Source organism: Polypterus senegalus, chromosome 2, assembly GCF_016835505.1.
Source record: "Polypterus senegalus isolate Bchr_013 chromosome 2, ASM1683550v1, whole genome shotgun sequence".
In the NCBI taxonomy this organism is placed as follows: Eukaryota; Metazoa; Chordata; class Cladistia; order Polypteriformes; family Polypteridae; genus Polypterus; species Polypterus senegalus.
The window spans coordinates 301,758,913-301,776,839 of NC_053155.1; the positions used below are offsets into that span (position 1 = coordinate 301,758,913).

Consider the following 17,927-nt stretch of genomic DNA (forward strand, 5'->3'; position numbering starts at 1 on the left):
CATTGGACCCTAAGTACATATAAGAGTGATGCCAAATGTTTTTTACTATTAGTACTCCACATACGGACTCAACATCAGCATTAATGAACATTTTCTACATACAAAGGCTCAACACCTTTTTATTTATATGCCATTTACCAACCAAACAGTGTCTTTCTTCAACTGTTGTTGTTCTTCACATTGAGGACAACTCTTAAGCATATTGAGGTGCAACTTCTTAGCCTTGATAACCCCATGGACAAGAAAGCAGCAGTCTACCCCCACAAGGTGCCATAATATTTACTTCAGTCAATTAAGATATAAAGACAAAGTAATAGAAATGTATGAGCAACATGGTATTTATTAAAGTAAAATACCACCAATAGAAGAAAGTTATAATAGAATATAAAATAGATAGCAGAAGTCTGGATATAGTCTTAAAAAAACTTACTGAGAATCAGCCTTGTCAAAGGTGGATGTTGTCCTGGGCTGCTCTTTTGATTTAGTAATCTGTGTTATGCATAGGGTATGCTCTGTGATGTCCAGATCAGATGGTCTCTGACGTTGCTTCCTGTGATGTTCCACTTTTGTTGCCCCCTCTGTTCCCTTGGACAACTCATACTTATGTTAAAGTTTCATGTGGGGCGTCAGGTCATGTGATATTGTACACATTTGAATGGCTGGCTGTCCTTATGATGAATGACTCTGTTCAAAGACTTTGATCTTTTTGCACATCTCATACTGCTTTCCTTTCCCAAGTTATAAACTAATTGAAACATCTTTTGATTCTATGGTATAATTACTCTTTTCTCTTCATAAACCGACTGAAACAGATGCCTTAACGTTCCAATCACTGGAGTACCGTATTTACCCGTGTACCACGCGCACATTTTTTCCCGAAAATTAGCATTAGAAAATCAGGTGAGCGTCACCTACACAAGGAAACTTCTTCTGCTTGGGCTTGCTCGCGCTCTCTCTCTCTCGTGCTCGCCCACTCGCGCTCTCTCTCTTGCTCGCTTGCTCGCGTTGTCTCTCTCGCTCGCTTGCTTGCCCACTCTCTCTCGCTCGCTTGCTTGCCCACTCGCGCGCTCTCTCGCTCGCTTGCTTGCAAGCCCACTCGCACTCTCTCTCTCGCTCACTTGCTCGCGCACTTGCGCTCTCTCGCGTGCTTGCGCTCTCTCTAAATGCTTCCTATACAATCACAATGAGCGTCGTACACGGGGCAAAACTTTTTTCACGATTTTCTTTGTAAAAATTAGGATGCGCGTCTTACACGATGTTAATTTGGTGCACTCCCAAAAACATGTGACCCAATGAGGCTAGAGCTCAATTGCAGCGTTCGCAGGTTGGATCTTGTCCTGGAAATATTTTGGACTATTTTAAACGAGTTAGATGTGCTCAGTAAACGATTTAAATTTGAATAGGTATATGCTTTGTGCAAATGGAGTTAGAGGAAATTCTATACGGCAGAGATAAACTAGTCAAAGATGACATCCAATATGAAATAGAGGAATTAGGGAACTGGCCTAGCTAATAATGCACCTGCTTTTGGAAACTGAAACAAATTCTTTGATAGAATGTTCAGGACACTTTCATTCACATAGCAACTAATGAGAAAAACCTTTGTCTTGGAATTTACTTTTAAGTTTTAATAACTTCTGTAAATGTCAGCAATTAGTTTCATAGCTTGTAAATCAGTAACATGCAGGAGTTGTACAGTATGTGATACCATTACATTGACTAATGAAAACTGAAATTAGGATAAATATTTGTAATTAAATTTGTCTGTATACACATACTAATAAAACAACAACAATTTATTTCTTTTATAGCTCAAACTCACACAAGGAATGCCTCAATGGGCTTTAGCAGGCCCTGCTTTTGGACAGCCTCCCCAAGCCTTGACTCACTAAGAAGGCCAGAAAAAACTCCCTCACAAAATGGAAGAAATTCATAATACAGAGCTTCTCCTGTTCATCAGCTTTGAAGAGGAAAAACACTGACACAAAATTATGACAGTTGTGTATTGATTAGGGGGTATGAACAGCACACACAGCAGTTAACACGTATTGGGCTTGATATGGTTTATCTGCACAGGTGTCAGATAACTACATTTTAAAAGTGACCTTTGTTTCTCCTTTCTCCTCACCAGACTACTGTACATACTGTCAGTTTCCCACCGCCACAGTTTTTGAGCTCTTTGATAGGTTGCATCCATTTTCACTCTAATCTCAGTGATCTGTCAGTTCTTGTATCCCAAGATTTTTTTGTTGCTATCATGTTGTGCTGCTGCCATCTGCTGGCTCCACGTTACATTGGCCCGTAAGCTTTTTCTCTGTTTAAAGGCCTGGACAAAAGTGCAGAGTTGCCTATCTTAACACCCGTCCAGTAACATTCCCAAGTTTCATTCGTGGGCATCTTACCTTTGTTTTATTGAGAAAGAGTATTTAAAACCCATGAGCAAATAATAAAGTCTGACCTCCCTTTTTGCTTGATTGTACCCCAACTACCATCTATAAATGTCTACCCTTGTAATTGTTTGGATTTGTAAAACTCTGTGCTATTTTTCTCCATGTTGCCTATTATTCAGTGTTTTATTTCTTTTCACTGTTACAGTGAGCACGATCACAGCTCTCTTTCAGGGTATTTTTAAACAATGTGTTCAGAACTATGTTAAGAAGATTGTGTTTGTTATTATAAAGTATTTGAAGATTATATGACATTTTTATGAAAATTTAATTCACGTCACTGCAAAGGGTTCACAAATGTTTTCTGGCAGACATACATAATGAGTATAGACTGGTGCAGAACGAATTGGAAAAAGGCAAAATAAGTCCTCGATTATCATCATCTGTATGTAATACAGATCTACAAACATAATTGAACTTGAATTTGTTGGCTATGATTATTATACCTAGACTATGCATTTGATGCAGGGTACAGTTCATCTTTTACAATTCTTTTGTTTTGTTTTTTTTCCTGTAGGTTATTGCTTATAATTCAGAGGGGAAGAGCAACCCCAGTGAGATAGCAGAGTTCCTCACTAGCCCAGATAAACCTGGGGCTCCTTCTAAGCCAGTTCTTAAGGGGAAGATTCATGCCAACAGTTTTAAGATAACCTGGGGTAAGTCTGCATTAGTAGTCTCATTTTTGTTTTACTTTTTTTTGTGCATTTATGTCATAAAATGTTTAAGTCATTGCAAATTTTTATACCAACGGATAGTCTGATATGACAGTCTGGGTCAGCTCCACACTCTTTAATAGCTTCTAGGATCCACTTGAACTTGGAACGCCAATTAACATATGCAACCAGGCAAATGAGAACACCCAAAGTTGGCAAGGGTGATGTGAACATGCTTTATTTTAGAAAACAAGCAAACAGCTTCCAAACTGCAGTGTAGATGTCTTCAAATAAATAATTCATAACGTGAGTGTCAGTTAAAAAGTTCATATATAATCCATTATAAAAACAAGATTAAAACACACAGCAGGAAACAGGTCTAAAAACTTGCAATTCCAGACGCATCTTTCTAAAAATTGACATCTAGAATCCCTGAAGTTTACGATTTTTTTCATTGTCCCTGGCCTCAGTCAATTTTCCTGACGTATGCCAAGATGCTTGTAGCTCCGTATCACTGCGCTAGTAGCCCGCTTTTGTTTTGCAAATGTGTAGATTAGCAGAATGCAGCCTGCTAAATCCCCACATTCAGTCAGATGAAGACATTGCCCTGCTGCAATCCTCACACCTGAAGTCTGTGTTGGAGTGTTTATCTGGCGATGTGTTTGTAAAGAATTATATAGGTAATTAAATGCCGTAATTTCAAATTTCATGTGTGTTCCGTGTCTATAACGATCTGGGTAAAGATAGAATGACAGAGGAAATGTGAGGCAAGAAATGCTGAACACACGGCTAAAACAGAAAATGCTCTTGTATGTTATAGTAATAATAACAAGAAAACGTTTTCATATGTTATAGTAATAATGACAGAAAATGCTTTCATATGTTATAGTAATACAGTGATCCCTCGCTATATCGCACTTCGACTTTCACAGCTTCACTCCATCGCACATTTTAAATGTAAGCATATCTAAATATATATCATGGATTTTTCGCTGGTTTGCGGATTTCTGCGGACAGTGGGTCTTTTAATTTATGCTACACGCTTCCTCAGTTTGTTTGCCCAGTTGATTTCATACAAGGGACGCTATTGGCGGATGGCTTAGAAGCTACCCAATCAGAGCATGTATTACGTATTAACTAAAACTCCTCAATGATATACGATATGCTTCACGCATGGTGCTTGATTGTTTGCTTTTCTCTGTCTCACTGTCTCTGCCTGACGAGGGGGTGTGAGCAGAGGGGCTGTTTGCACAGAGGCTGTTTGCCTAGAGGATGCGGACGCTCCTCTAAAAAATGCCACTTTATCGCAGTGCTTCGGCATACTTAAAAGCCCAAAAGTACGTATTGATTTTTTGATTATTTGCTTTTCTCTCGCGCTCTCTCTCTTTCTCTCTAACATTCTCTGCTCCTGACACGCATTCTTTGAAGAGAAGATATTTTGTATTCTTTTAATTGTGAGAAAGTGAGAACTGTCATCTCTGTCTTGTCATGGAGCACAGTTTAAACTTTTGACTAAAGAGTGTTATTTCATGTCTAGAGGGCTCTAATAATGTTAACAGTGTGGGACAGTTTATAAGGGTTTAAAATATATAAAAATAAACATACAAACATATGGTTTCTACTTCACGGATTTTCATCTATAGCGGGGGGTTCTGGAACGCAACCCCCGCGATCGAGGAAGGATTACTGTATTTAGAAGGTCGTAAACAGGTTTTCTATGCTCTAACTGCGAAAATATTCGATTTATAAATAAAGAATGCTACTTTGCGGAAATTCATTTATCGCGGCAGAGTCTGGAACGGATTAACCGCGATAAACGAGGGTTGACTGTACTCTGATTAAAAAGTGTTCCTTTAATTCTTTTGAGCAGTATATATATATGTGTATATATATATATATATATATATATATATATATATATATATATATATATATATATATATATATGTGTGTATGTGTGTGTATATATAGCTTAGTTTCTTTTGATATTGGTAGACATTCACAATCATACAATTTTGAAGGAAACCTCCTGGCATAGCATGATGCAGTCACGGGGCATCTGCATTCGATGCATTTTAAGAGTGCGGGAAGTGTTTTTTCCCCAGGTGCAAGCAAGAGCAATGTTGTCCATCTGTTCGTCCATCCATATGTTAGCTTCAATTTTCAGTGCAGTTGCCAGAAGTTTATACTTTTCTCACAGTATTTGGTTCCAAAATAATAACATGTAATTTCCAAACATGGGATACAATCTTTTTCAGGCACAGTTTAAATTTAAATAGCACACAGAAACCACAGGGTGCACCTCATCTCTTTTAATAGTCTGCCTGAGTTGCCTCCACTTGTCTCTTCCCGATTCAGTTTTGCCTTCTCCCTCTCACTCTCACTTCGCTTATGTGGCAATAATGCTTTCTCCCTGTCAACCGGCTTGAATAGCTTAAACAGAATGCCCTTAGTTACCTGTTTTGAGTAAAATAATGTAATATGGAATAAAACTCTCTGATCATAGAGGGGCACTTTAAACCTTTGGCTGCATGTTGTCTATGACAAACCACTTTTGATCTTAATTTAAACTAGTATCACTTTAAAGTACACAGAATATTGAGTTACTATTTAGTATTATCTAAAATAAAGTGCACATGGCAGACTTTAATTTAAAGGTATTTTCATACATTTCCGTCAAAGCATGAAGAAATGGCAACACTTTTTTATACATGGTGCTCCCATTTCAGGGCACTATAATGTTTGGGACACAGCAATGGTAGATACAGTATCAAAGAAAAAATGTGTCTTTGCCCCATACATAATGGAGGGGACAATACTTTTTTCATTCACATATGTACAGTATTATTTCCAGGTTAAACAGAAGATACAGTAGGTTAACTTTAAATAAAACAATTTAAAATATTTTTCCATTTGATGCTGAACATAATCTTAAATTATGTTGCTTGTTTTCTCGTTATTTAGACCCACCAAAGGATGAAGGCGGTGCAGTCATCACAAAGTACATCCTCGAGATGGCAGAAGGAAATGATGGTAGGAAATAAAATACCTTTGGATTTTTTTATTGTCAAGAAAGAGTTTGTTCATTTTTTAAGTGCTGGCATTTTGTGGCCATTAATGATGTGTGATTATGTTAGCTTACTGTCGGCACAGTTGTTCAGTAAAAGATGGCAGTGCGCAAAATGTAGCATCCAAGTTTTCACTCTACTAAGCTTACATACAGTACACTACCATTCAAAAGTTTTTGAACACCTGTTTTTATTATCTTAATGTTTAATGTAATCAAGGCATAGAACAAATAAACAATAGCAAATAAAATAAGTAAAGGAATCATGTTATATACAAAAGTTTATTCAAAATTTTAATTCATCAAAATAGCCACCTTTTGCTGATATAACAGCCAAACCGCGGTAACTTTTGTGATTCAGAATCCCAGTCACTCTGTAGAAGTCACCAGCAAAAGAACCCCAGACCATCACACTTCCTCCTCCATGCTTGATGGTTGGTGTCACACACTGAGGGACCATCCTTTCACCAACTCGATGGCATACAAACACCCTGCGCAATAAAGCAAAGATTTCAATTTTTGATTCATCGGTCAGTGAGACTTTTTTCCAGTCTGCAGTAGTACACAGCCGGTATTTCAAGGCCTTATTTTGTCCTTTAAAGGAATGGCTGTCTTACTGCCACTCGTCATGTCAAACCTGCAGCGCAAAGTCTCCTCTTCACAGTACAAAGTGAGTCTTGCTTTTTTCAACCTGCATTGTTAAGCTATCATTGAAGCTGTTGTGCTGTGAGGCGCTGATCAGTCAAGCTCGTTATCCTCAGAAACCTGTCTTCTGATTGGGTTGTGACTTTGGTTCTGCCAGATCTCTTCCTATCAGAGTTTCTTCTACTTTCCAATTACCTTTGGATTACTTATGACACCACTGTACCTACTGACACTTTGATTTTTATTTTGCAGTTTCTCTAAATGAAAGGCCTACACTTCCAAGGGCAATAAAAGTCTGTCTCATTTAATTTGTTAATTACCTTTTTCTTGCCATTATCACTGGAATATTGTCCAAGTAGTACTTCAGATGCTGTAGTAACACAGTCTGTTACAACTCTGCTTTAAGACAGACAGGAGGGTTTTTAAGTAATCATTTACTTCAACTTGCAAGGCTTCATTTACTTTCATTGCTGCAGAACATCTGTAGGTTGTAACCTATTAGTTGTTCGATGAAGAAGGCCCATTTGATATATTCTGATATTTCATTTCTTTCAGTTTTTGTTAACCTAAACTTAAAATTTAAACTGCTGTCAGTTTACGGCTGACCTTTTCACCATTTTAGGTTACTCCAAAAAACCATTTGACCTATTGACCTGAAATTTGGAACACATATATACCTCTACTGTCCGCTTTCGGAGTGATGATTGACCTCCAAGTTTATTCCTCATTTTATTTTATTGTAGAAGCAATTGTGTTTTTGTTAATGCTAGGGTACATTTCTAGAGAATGTAGTACATTTCATTTGAATAAAAATCTGTCTAAAAGTGGTGAGTAATTTAGCCAGGAAATCGGGATACACCCTACTTTTTGTGAAGGTTGCCTAGAAATCTTTTATGACCACAGAGAGTCAGGATCTAGATTTTACAGCACAGTATCCCTGTCACTGTGCTGGGGCATTGGGATTTACATTTAGACCACAGGGTAAGCGCCCCCACTGACCTCAGCAACACAACTTTTCGTGTTTGGTCTCTTATTAGGTACAGGCTAGGCCAGAATATGCTTAGCTTCAGGTGGATGGCCTGTTTTCAAGTCCAGATGGTATGCTCCGGATAACAGAGATAACTAAGTTCCTGACACCATAAGCTTCAGTGGTGACCAGTATTGAAAGAGCAAACAATATCAAAATATTAATGATGAAAACTTTGATTTACTCGTGTTGCTTAATCCATATGTCAGATGTACAGTCGTATGCTCACAATATGCCAACCATATGAATATTTTTCTAAAATATTGTTAAATAAACCATTGCCTTTGGAGGGCATTTTAAACAGAATCGAGGTTTTGAATTGGACATTTGGTTGGGGTAATCCTTTACAATTTTTAACATCATTTCAGAAGAAAAATGATTCATTGAAATATATTTCTTCAAGCATATATAAAATGCTGCAACTCTTAAAATTAGTAATAGAACTAGCAAAATACCCGCGCTTCGCAGCGGCAAAGTGCTGCCTTAAAATTTTTATTAAGAAGAAAATTAAACCTTTTTAAACTGAGGGAAAATATACCAATAATTATTTGTTAAGGATCCCTTTGTATACCACATTGTGAGTTCGGCCCTCTGGTTGTAATATGACCAAGCTGTGCGCTGAGCTTACTCTTGAGCATGCAACGTACAGTTGGCCATGTGAACAGTAACTTTGTTTCAAATCTCACAGCTTGGTTTGCTGCTGTCATAATCGGTTTGAGTTTCATGGTTCGTTTCAATTACGACAGTATTTGTAGGATTTGTGTTGAAGAGACATTCAGCATCTGTCAAGCGTTGTAAGTATACAGCCGGTTTCATCGATAACTTCACGTCCAGCTTTTGGGAGTTTAAACATTCATAAACATGAAAGTGTCCACTACTGAAGTCGTCTCCTGTGAATCTAAGATGTTTAAAAGGCATTGGCGGTTGTCTAAAGGTGTAAAATATTTAAAAGTGACAACCGAACAATTCAGCGGCATCCATCAACTCACATGCAGATCCATAGGTGAAGGGCTTAAGCATTTCACTCTTATAGTGCTCCTGTGTAGTACAAACCGGATTCCAAAAAAGTTGGGACACTAAACAAATTGTGAATAAAAACTGAATGCAATGATGTGGAGATGGCAAATGTCAATATTTTATTTGTAATAGAACGTATGACAGATCAAACGTTTAATCCGAGTAAATGTATCATTTTAAAGGAAAAATATGTTGATTCAAAATTTCACGGTGTCAACAAATCCCAAAAAAGTTGGGACAAGTAGCAATAAGCTGCTGGAAACAGTAAATTTGAGCATAACAAAGAGCTGGAAGACCAATTAACACTAATTAGGTCAATTGGCAACATGATTGGGTATAAAAAGAGCTTCTCAGAGTGTCAGTGTCTCTCAGAAGCCAAGATGGGTAGAGGATCACCAATTCCCACAATGTTGCGCAGAAAGATAGTGGAGCAATATCAGAAAGGTGATACCCAGCGAAAAATTGCAAAGACTTTGCATCTATCATCATCAACTGTGCATAACATCATCCGAAGATTCAGAGAATCTGGAACAATCTCTGTGCGTAAGGGTCAAGGCCGTAAAACCATACTGGATGCCCGTGATCTCCGGCCCTTAAACGACACTGCACCACAAACAGGAATGCTACTGTAAAGGAAATCACAGAATGGGCTCAGGAATACTTCCAGAAACCATTGTCAGTGAACACAATCCACCGTGCCATCCGCCGTTGCCAGCTGAAACTCTACAGTGCAAAGAAGAAGCCATTTCTAAGCAAGATCCACAAGCTCAGGTGTTTTCACTGGGCCAGGGATCATTTAAAATGGAGTGTGGCAAAATGGAAGACTGTTCTGTGGTCAGACGAGTCACGATTCGAAGTTCTTTTGGAAATCTGGGACGCCATGTCATCCGGACCAAAGAGGACAAGGACAACCCAAGTTGTTATCAACGCTCAGTTCAGAAGCCTGCATCTCTGATGGTATGGGGTTGCATGAGTGCGTGTGGCATGGGCAGCTTGCATGTCTGGAAAGGCACCATCAATGCAGAAAAATATATTCAGGTTCTAGAACAACATATGCTCCCATCCAGACGTCATCTCTTTCAGGGAAGACCCTGCATTTTTCAACAAGATAATGCCAGACCACATTCTGCATCAATCACAACATCATGGCTGCGAGGAGAAGGATCCGGTACTGAAATGGCCAGTCTTCAGTCCAGATCTTTTACCTATAGAGAACATTTGGCGCATCATAAAGAGGAAGGTGCGACAAAGAAGGCCCAAGACGATTGAACAGTTAGAGGCCTGTATTAGACAAGAATGGGAGAGCATTCCTATTTCTAAACTTGAGAAACTGGTCTCCTCGGTCCCCAGACGTCTGCTGAGTGTTGTAAGAAGAAGGGGAGATGCCACACAGTGGTGAAAATGGCCTTGTCCCAACTTTTTTGGGATTTGTTGACACCATGAAATTCTGAATCAACATATTTTTCCCTTAAAATGATACATTTTCTCAGTTTAAACTTTTGTTCTGTGATTTATGTTCTATTCTGAATAAAATATTAGAATTTGGCACAAGCACATCATTGCATTCAGTTTTTATTCACGATTTGTATAGTGTCCCAACTTTTTTGGAATCCGGCTTGTATAATTATCTCCTGTACCATCATCAGTCCACACCTTGAACCTGTCCCTGTCATTCAATACATAAGACACAGTGTTCCTCCGGATATCAAGAGTGAGCCAGATATGGCCGTGCAATATGTAACAAAGAGAATGGAAAAGGTAGGTGCCATCTCCGGGCATGGAAACCACTCTGTAAGTGACAGCTCTTTGATCGATGATGATCACCTCGATAGACATGTTAATGGGGGTATGGTGGGAATGATAAAGGAAATGGGTACCTGAACAATGTAAAGTAAGTCTAAGATACCTACACAATAACTATAATTGTAATAAATGAACAATAAAACGGCGGAGAAGCCGTGGATTAAATAAAAAGGCTATAGTTATCAGCAGGGAGATGTGAATCCCGTGGCGAAGCAAGGAAGGGATTGTAGAGACTGGAGCGACGGACGGCCTTATATAGGCAGGCAGCCAACAACGTGGGAGGCGTTGGGATGGGGGACCCAGCACCGCCTCACACGGTGACCGAGTAGCAAGCTGTGGACGTATATATGTACGTAAGTAGGATTCAGTTAGCGTTTCTTGAAGATGGGCCCATAAGTAACAAAGACCGTTGAAAAGTTCAATATGGCGGCTGACAGTGGCATTATACCACCAAAATAAGTACGTACATTGGTTTTGATTACCGCAGGGAAGCCGCCTATCAAATTTCGTGAAGATGGGGCCATAAAAAAGAAAGTTCAACATGGCAGACGTTGTTGACCGTTATGACTGTTACGCATAGAATTTCGAAATGAAACCTGCTTAACTTTTGTAAGTAAGCTGTAAGGAATGAGCCTGCCAAATTTCAGCCTTCTACCTACACGGGAAGTTGGAAAATTAGTGACGTTGGAAAGTTCAATATGGCGGCTGACAGTGGCGTCATACCATCGAAATAAGTACGTACATCGGTTTTGGTTAGCGCAGGGAAGCCGCCTACCAAATTTCGTGAAGATGGGACCATAAATAAGAAAGTTCAACATGGCGGATGTTGTCGACCGTTATGACTGTTACGTGTACAATTTCTAAATGAAACCTGCTTAACTTTTGTAAGGAAGCTGTAAGGAATAAGCCTGCCAAATTTCAGCCTTCTACCTACACTGGAAGTTGGAGAATTAGTGATGAGTGAGTGAGTCAGTGAGGGCTTTGCCTTTTATTAGTGTAGATAATTAGTGTGACAAGGGTGAATGAGGAATGACTTACGCACATTTATGTTAGGTTAAATGCCCAGTGGGGGCTGGGTGGTCTTTTGGCCTTTGAAGCCCTGCAGAGTTAGTTTGTTTTTTTTTTTCTTTTTGTTTTTATCACTGGACTCGACCTTGGAGACTGACATGTACAGTCATATGAAAAAGTTTGGGAACCCCTCTCAGCCTGCATAATAATTTACTCTCCTTTCAACAAAAAAAGATAACAGTGGTATGTCTTTCATTTCCTAAGGAACATCTGAATACTGGGGTGTTTTCTGAACAAAGATTTTTAGTGAAGCAGTATTTAGTTGTATGAAATTAAATACCTATAGAGAACATTTGGCGCATCATAAAGAGGAAGGTGCGACAAAGAAGGCCCAAGACTAGGGAATGGGGGCAGGGAGTTTAGGACAGGCCAGATTTAGATCTATACAGGGAAGAACAAACAATGGTGTAGAAATAAAAATGCATAGTAATGTAAATTTTAAGCAAACACGTAAAGATAGAAGGATTAACACATTAAAAATAGCTTGCCTTAATGCTAGAAGTATCAAAAATAAGGTAAGTGAGTTGGAGTTGTATGTAGCAGAGCACAATTATGATATTATAGCAATAACGGAAACCTGGCTAAATAACATAGAGGGATACACATTTTTAGGAAGGACAGAAAAAGTCTAAGTAGGATAGACTGGGATAAGCTTTTAAATGTGGAGACAGTCGAGGAGCAGTGGAACAGGTTTTAGAAAAATGTTTTACATGTAATGCAGGACAGATACATACCTAAATTTGGAAGTAATAGGAAACTAAAAAATCTCCAGTCGAGGAGCATGGATTAATAAAGATTTAAAAAGAAGTTGCAAAGGAAAAAACTGCTGTATAAGGCATATAAGACTAATGACTGCAAAGAGAACCGTAGAGCGTATGAGAAAATGAGGGCAACCATTAAGAAGGATATCAGAGAGGCTAAAAGACAGTTGGAGAGGAATATAGCAGATAAGGCGAAAGAAGACCCCAAGAGATTCTTTCAGTATTTTAGTAGTAAAAGAACAGTTAAGGAGGAGGTCAAGTTCATCAGGAATAATAAAGGGAATTAAAAGATACAGACAATGAAATAGCAGATGCCCTAAACTTACATTTTTCTGAGGTGTTTACAAGTGAGCAAGTGGATAACCTGCCAGAGGTAAACACAACTACTAAGGAGGTACTGAGGGATTTGGAAATTGTAGAGGGAGAAGTGCTGCTCAGATTAAATAAGATGAAATCAAACAAATCACCAGGCCCAGATAATATTTATCCTCGTGTTCTTAAGGAGGCTAGTGAGTACATATATAAACCCTTGACACATATTTTTAGGAAGTCACTGTGCACTGGAGAGATTCCAAAGGACTGGAAAATGGCAAATATCATCCCATTATATAAAAAGGGTGACAGGGCAGATCCAAGCAACTATAGGCCAGTAAGCTTAACAAGCATCACAGGAAAATTAATGGAAGGAATTATTAAGGATAAGATTGAGCAACACATGACAAGGACAGGAGTTATTCTGAACAGTCAGCATGGGTTCAGAAGGGGAGGGCGTGTTTTACTAACATGTTGGAATTCTATGAGGAGGCAACAAAAGGATACGATCAAAGTGGAGCTTATGATATTATTTATCTGGACTTTCAGAAAGCATTTGATAAGGTGCCACATGAGAGGTTGGGCATCAAGTTAAAAGAAGTGGGAGTTCAGGGTGATGTTTTTAGATGGGTGCAGAATTGGCTCAGACACAGGAAGCAGAGGGTGATGGTGCGAGGAACCTCATCAGAACTGGCTGATGTTAAGAGTGGTGTTCCACAGGGGTCAGTGCTAGGGCCGCTGCTATTTTTAATATATATAAATGATTTAGATAGGAATATAAGTAACAAGCTGGTTAAGTTTGCAGATGATACCAAGATAGGTGGATTAGCAGATAATTTGGAATGTTATATCATTACAGAAGGACTTGGATAGCATACAGGCTTGGGCAGATTTGTGGCAGATGAAATTTAATGTCAGTAAATGTAAAGTATTACACATAGGAAGTAAAAATATTAGGTTTGAATACACAATGGGCGGTCGAAAAATCGAGAGTACACCTTATGAGAAGGATTTAGGAGTCATAGTGGACTCCAAGCTATCAACTTCCAAACAGTGTTCAGAAGCCATTAAGAAGGCTAACAGAATGTTAGGTTATATAGCACGATCTGTGGAGTACAAGTCCAAGGAGGTTATGCTCAACCTTTATAATGCACTGGTGAGGCCTCATCTTGAGTACTGTGTGCAGTTTTGGTCTCCAGGCTACAAAAAGGACATAGCAGCACTAGAAAAGGTCCAGAGAAGAGCGACTAGGCTGATTCCAGGTCTACAGGGGTTGAATTATGAGGAAAGATTAAAAGAGCTGGGCCTTTACAGTTTAAGCAAAAGAAGATTAAGAGGTGACATGATTGAAGTGTTTAAAATTATGAAGGGAATTAGTACAGTGGATCGAGACTTGTATTTTAAAATGAGCTCATCAAGAACACGGGGACACAGTTGGAAACTTGTTAAGGGTAAATTTCGCACAAACATTAGGAAGTTTTTCTTTACACAAAGAACGATAGACACTTGGAATAAGTTACCAAGTAGTGTGGTAGACAGTAAGACGTTAGGGACTTTCAAAACTCGACTTGATGTTTTCTTGGAGGAAGCAAGTGGATAGGACTGGCGAGCTTTGTTGGGCTGAATGGCCTGTTCTCGTCTAGATTGTTCTAATTCTAAATCAAATCAAATCTGAAAAACTGGCTGTGCAAAAATGTGGGTCCCCTTGTCATTTTGCTGATTTCAATGCCTGTCACTGCTCAATACTGATTACTTGCAGCACCAAATTGGTTGGATTAGCTTGTTAAGCCTTGAACTTCATAGACAGGTGTGTCCAATCATGAGTGGTAAAAGGTATTTAAGGTGGTCAATTGCAAGTTGTGCTTCCCTTTGACTCCCCTCTGAAGAGTGACAGCATGGGATCCTCAAAGCAACTCTCAAAAGATCTGAAAACAAAGATTGTTGAGTCTCATGGTTTAGGGGAAGACTACAAAAAGCGATCTCAGAGGTTTAAGCTGTCAGTTTCAATTGTAAGGAATGTAATCAGTGAATGGAAGGCCACAGGCACAGTTGCTGTTAAACCTAGCAGGTCTGGCAGGCCAAGAAAAATACAGGAGCAGCATATGCGCAGGATTGTGAGAATGGTTACAGACAACCCACAGATCACCTCCAAAGACCTGCAAGAACATCTTGCTGCAGATATTGTATCGGTACATCGTTCTACAATTCAGCACAATTTGCACAAAGAACATCTGTATAGCAGGGTGATGAGAAAGAAGCCCTTTCTGCACTCACGCCACAAACAGAGTCACTTGTTGTATGCAAACGCTCATTTAGACAAGCCAGATTCATTTTGGAACAAAGTGCTTTGGACTGATGAGACACAAATTGAGTTATTTGGTCATAACAAAAAGCGCTTTGCATGGTGGAAGAACAACACCGCATTCCAAGAAAAACACCTGCTACCTACTGTCAAATTTGGTGGAGGTTCCATCATGCTTTGGGGCCGTGTGGCTAGTTGAGGGACTGAGGCCCTTGTTAAAGTTGAGGGTCAGATGAATTCAACCCACTATCAACAAATTCTTCAGGATAATGTTCAAGCATCAGTCACAAATCTGTGGGATGCTTTGAAGCAGTCTGTCCATGCTCGGCAGCCATCAAATTTAACTGAACTGGAGAGATTTTCTATGGTAGAATGGTCAAAAATACCTCCATCCAGAATCCAGACACTCATCAAAGGCTATAGGAGGTGTCTAGAGGCTGTTATATTTGCAAAAGGAGGCTCAACTAAGTACTGATGTAATATCTCTGTTGGGGTGCCCAAATTTATGCACCTGTCTAATTTTGTTATGATGCATACTGCATATTTTCTGTTAATCCAATAAACTTAATGTCACTGCTGAAATACTTCTGTTTCCATAAAGCATGTCATACATTAAAAGGAAGTTGCTACTTTGAAAGCTCAGCCAATGATAATCAAAAATCCAAAAAATTAAGAGGGGTTCCCAAACTTTTTCATATAACTGTATATAAGGATACAACCATTCTACTAATTATAAATCAGTTTTTTTAAGATTGTATAGATTTTTTTTTCTTTTTTAATTATTCACTATAATTCTTGCCTAATCTTGTTTTTTGTTTTCTTGTGTCTTTCTCTTTGACATCTTGTAAATGTGCTATATAAACAAAGGTTGTTGTTGTTTTGGAAATATTTTTACACAAGGAATATAAAGTACTGAACCATGAAACATAGTCTAACCTCTTCCACAGTGAAATGAGATAAGCCTATGAGTCATTGCTTTATTAATGAATAGAAGTGCTTTGCTGAAGGGCAAACATGAAAGAATTTACGTAAAGACAGTTAAGAGGAACAAACGAATCAAAGTAGTAATACAGAACTGACATCAAACGAGTAATTCTACCTGCATATTATTAAAAGCAGCAAATTCAAGGTTTTCCTCATTCACTCCTTTTTCTAAAACTAATTCAATTAATGAGGGGGGAGTCTGTGTTACCTGTATGAATCTGAAAGGGTTACCATTAATAAAGGGGAGTCAGGCATTCCATTCACTGCAGGCCAGTCAGACACCAGAAGAGGTTGCTGCAACATGGGCATAAGTAGTCGCTTGAAAATGACAACTTTGTCAATTTAAAAACAAAAACAAAACTGGTGTTTCATTTTTGCCAGGAAACACTTTTGGTGACACATTGTAAAGTTATATGTAAGTGACAACCTTTTCTTTTCTCCAGCGTTTTGCAGAAACATGAAAGGTCACTGACACAAAAGGAAATATTTGTATATAGTCGTTTTGTTGACCTGTTGTCATTGCAGAGTGAAGTAACTATTTACACTAACTTTAGCATGTTTATTTAATACATAATACATTGTATTATAGTTTGTTATATAAGGTGCTCACAATGCCATTCATTTTTGGAAGTGAAGCATTTTTCTAAAACTGCAGGACTAAGAAATGCTTCCTTTGGCAGTGTTTCCCAATTGATCAATCAGTGTTTTTCAATGAAATATTCTAGGTCTACGAAGCTGAGCTACTTAATGTAATGACAAATTGAGATGTGCCACTGCTGAGATAATGCCTGCTGTTTGATTACAGTATTTCTAGCATCTGTTAAGACAATTTTTCCATCTTTTTCTTTTTCTTTTTAGGAAACATGTGGGAACTGGTATACAGTGGATCTGCCACCGAGCATGTCTGTGAGCGACTGAAGCCCGGCTGTATATACAAGTCTCGAGTTTATTGCCTTAGTGAAGGAGGACAGAGCCCGGTAATATTTCTTGTGTTTTTTTTATGGGTTTTTTTAATGCAATATAGAAACACCACTGTTTTCTAGTGGCTAGTTTTGACTGAGAGTGCCATAGATGATTACTGTTTTACTTTTTGTTGCTGCGTCTCATTTTAATAATTTTCACTAGTAGAAGACATCTAAACAAAATTCAAAAGTGCCCATGCTTGTGTGAAGCACATACATCTTGTGTCTGCCTTCCCCTGCCTGCTCTCATGACTTATACAATCTAAAACTGTTTTTTACAAATAGAATGTAGAGTTGTTAAAAGTTGTACAGACAGTGCAAGTAGGTAACTACTTCAGAGAAAGCTTGGGCTGCAGGGAAATGTCCATTTAGCCAGCTAGTTTCCATAAGATAAGCAGAAGTGAAGTTGTTTATTTCATTGGATATCCACTTAAATAAATTGACATATACTATATATACCGTATATGCTTGTGCATAAGTCAGGTCTTGAAACCTGAGAAATCGATCATAAAATCAGACTCACACTTATACACACATTCAAAAATACAACACTTAAATTTTAAAAATATGACATTTACATTTTTTTTTTTTTGTTTTACACCTTCTTGCTTCCTCCAATCTCACATCAGTTTCTCAGACACATCAAATTTTGTTGCAGCAGCGCAGTTACCATTTTCTTTCGCCCCTTCAACAATCTTTAATTTAAAACCAGCTTCATATTTTCTTCTGATCGAACGCTCCATTGTAAATGCTCTTACGATAAAGGTGTATGAGGGTGTGAGATACAAAAACACTAAACAGTGCAAACGTCGGTTTGGGATAGTTTGGATATTACCGTGTGGTCACATAGATACAATACATACAAATAAAAAAAGCCAG

General features: G+C 38.5%; 1 protein-coding gene across 2 annotated transcripts in view; it reads left to right on the plus strand.

The window, feature by feature from the left end:
- Window positions 1-17,927, plus strand: part of fndc3a (fibronectin type III domain containing 3A) — a 378,322-nt gene that overhangs the window by 312,766 nt on the left and 47,629 nt on the right. For both annotated transcript variants that reach the window (XM_039745857.1, XM_039745858.1), the window contains 3 exons: window positions 2,965-3,103; window positions 6,065-6,133; window positions 16,945-17,063. In XM_039745857.1, coding sequence (XP_039601791.1) covers window positions 2,965-3,103; window positions 6,065-6,133; window positions 16,945-17,063 — 327 coding nt within the window. The remainder of the gene's footprint in view (window positions 1-2,964; window positions 3,104-6,064; window positions 6,134-16,944; window positions 17,064-17,927) is intronic.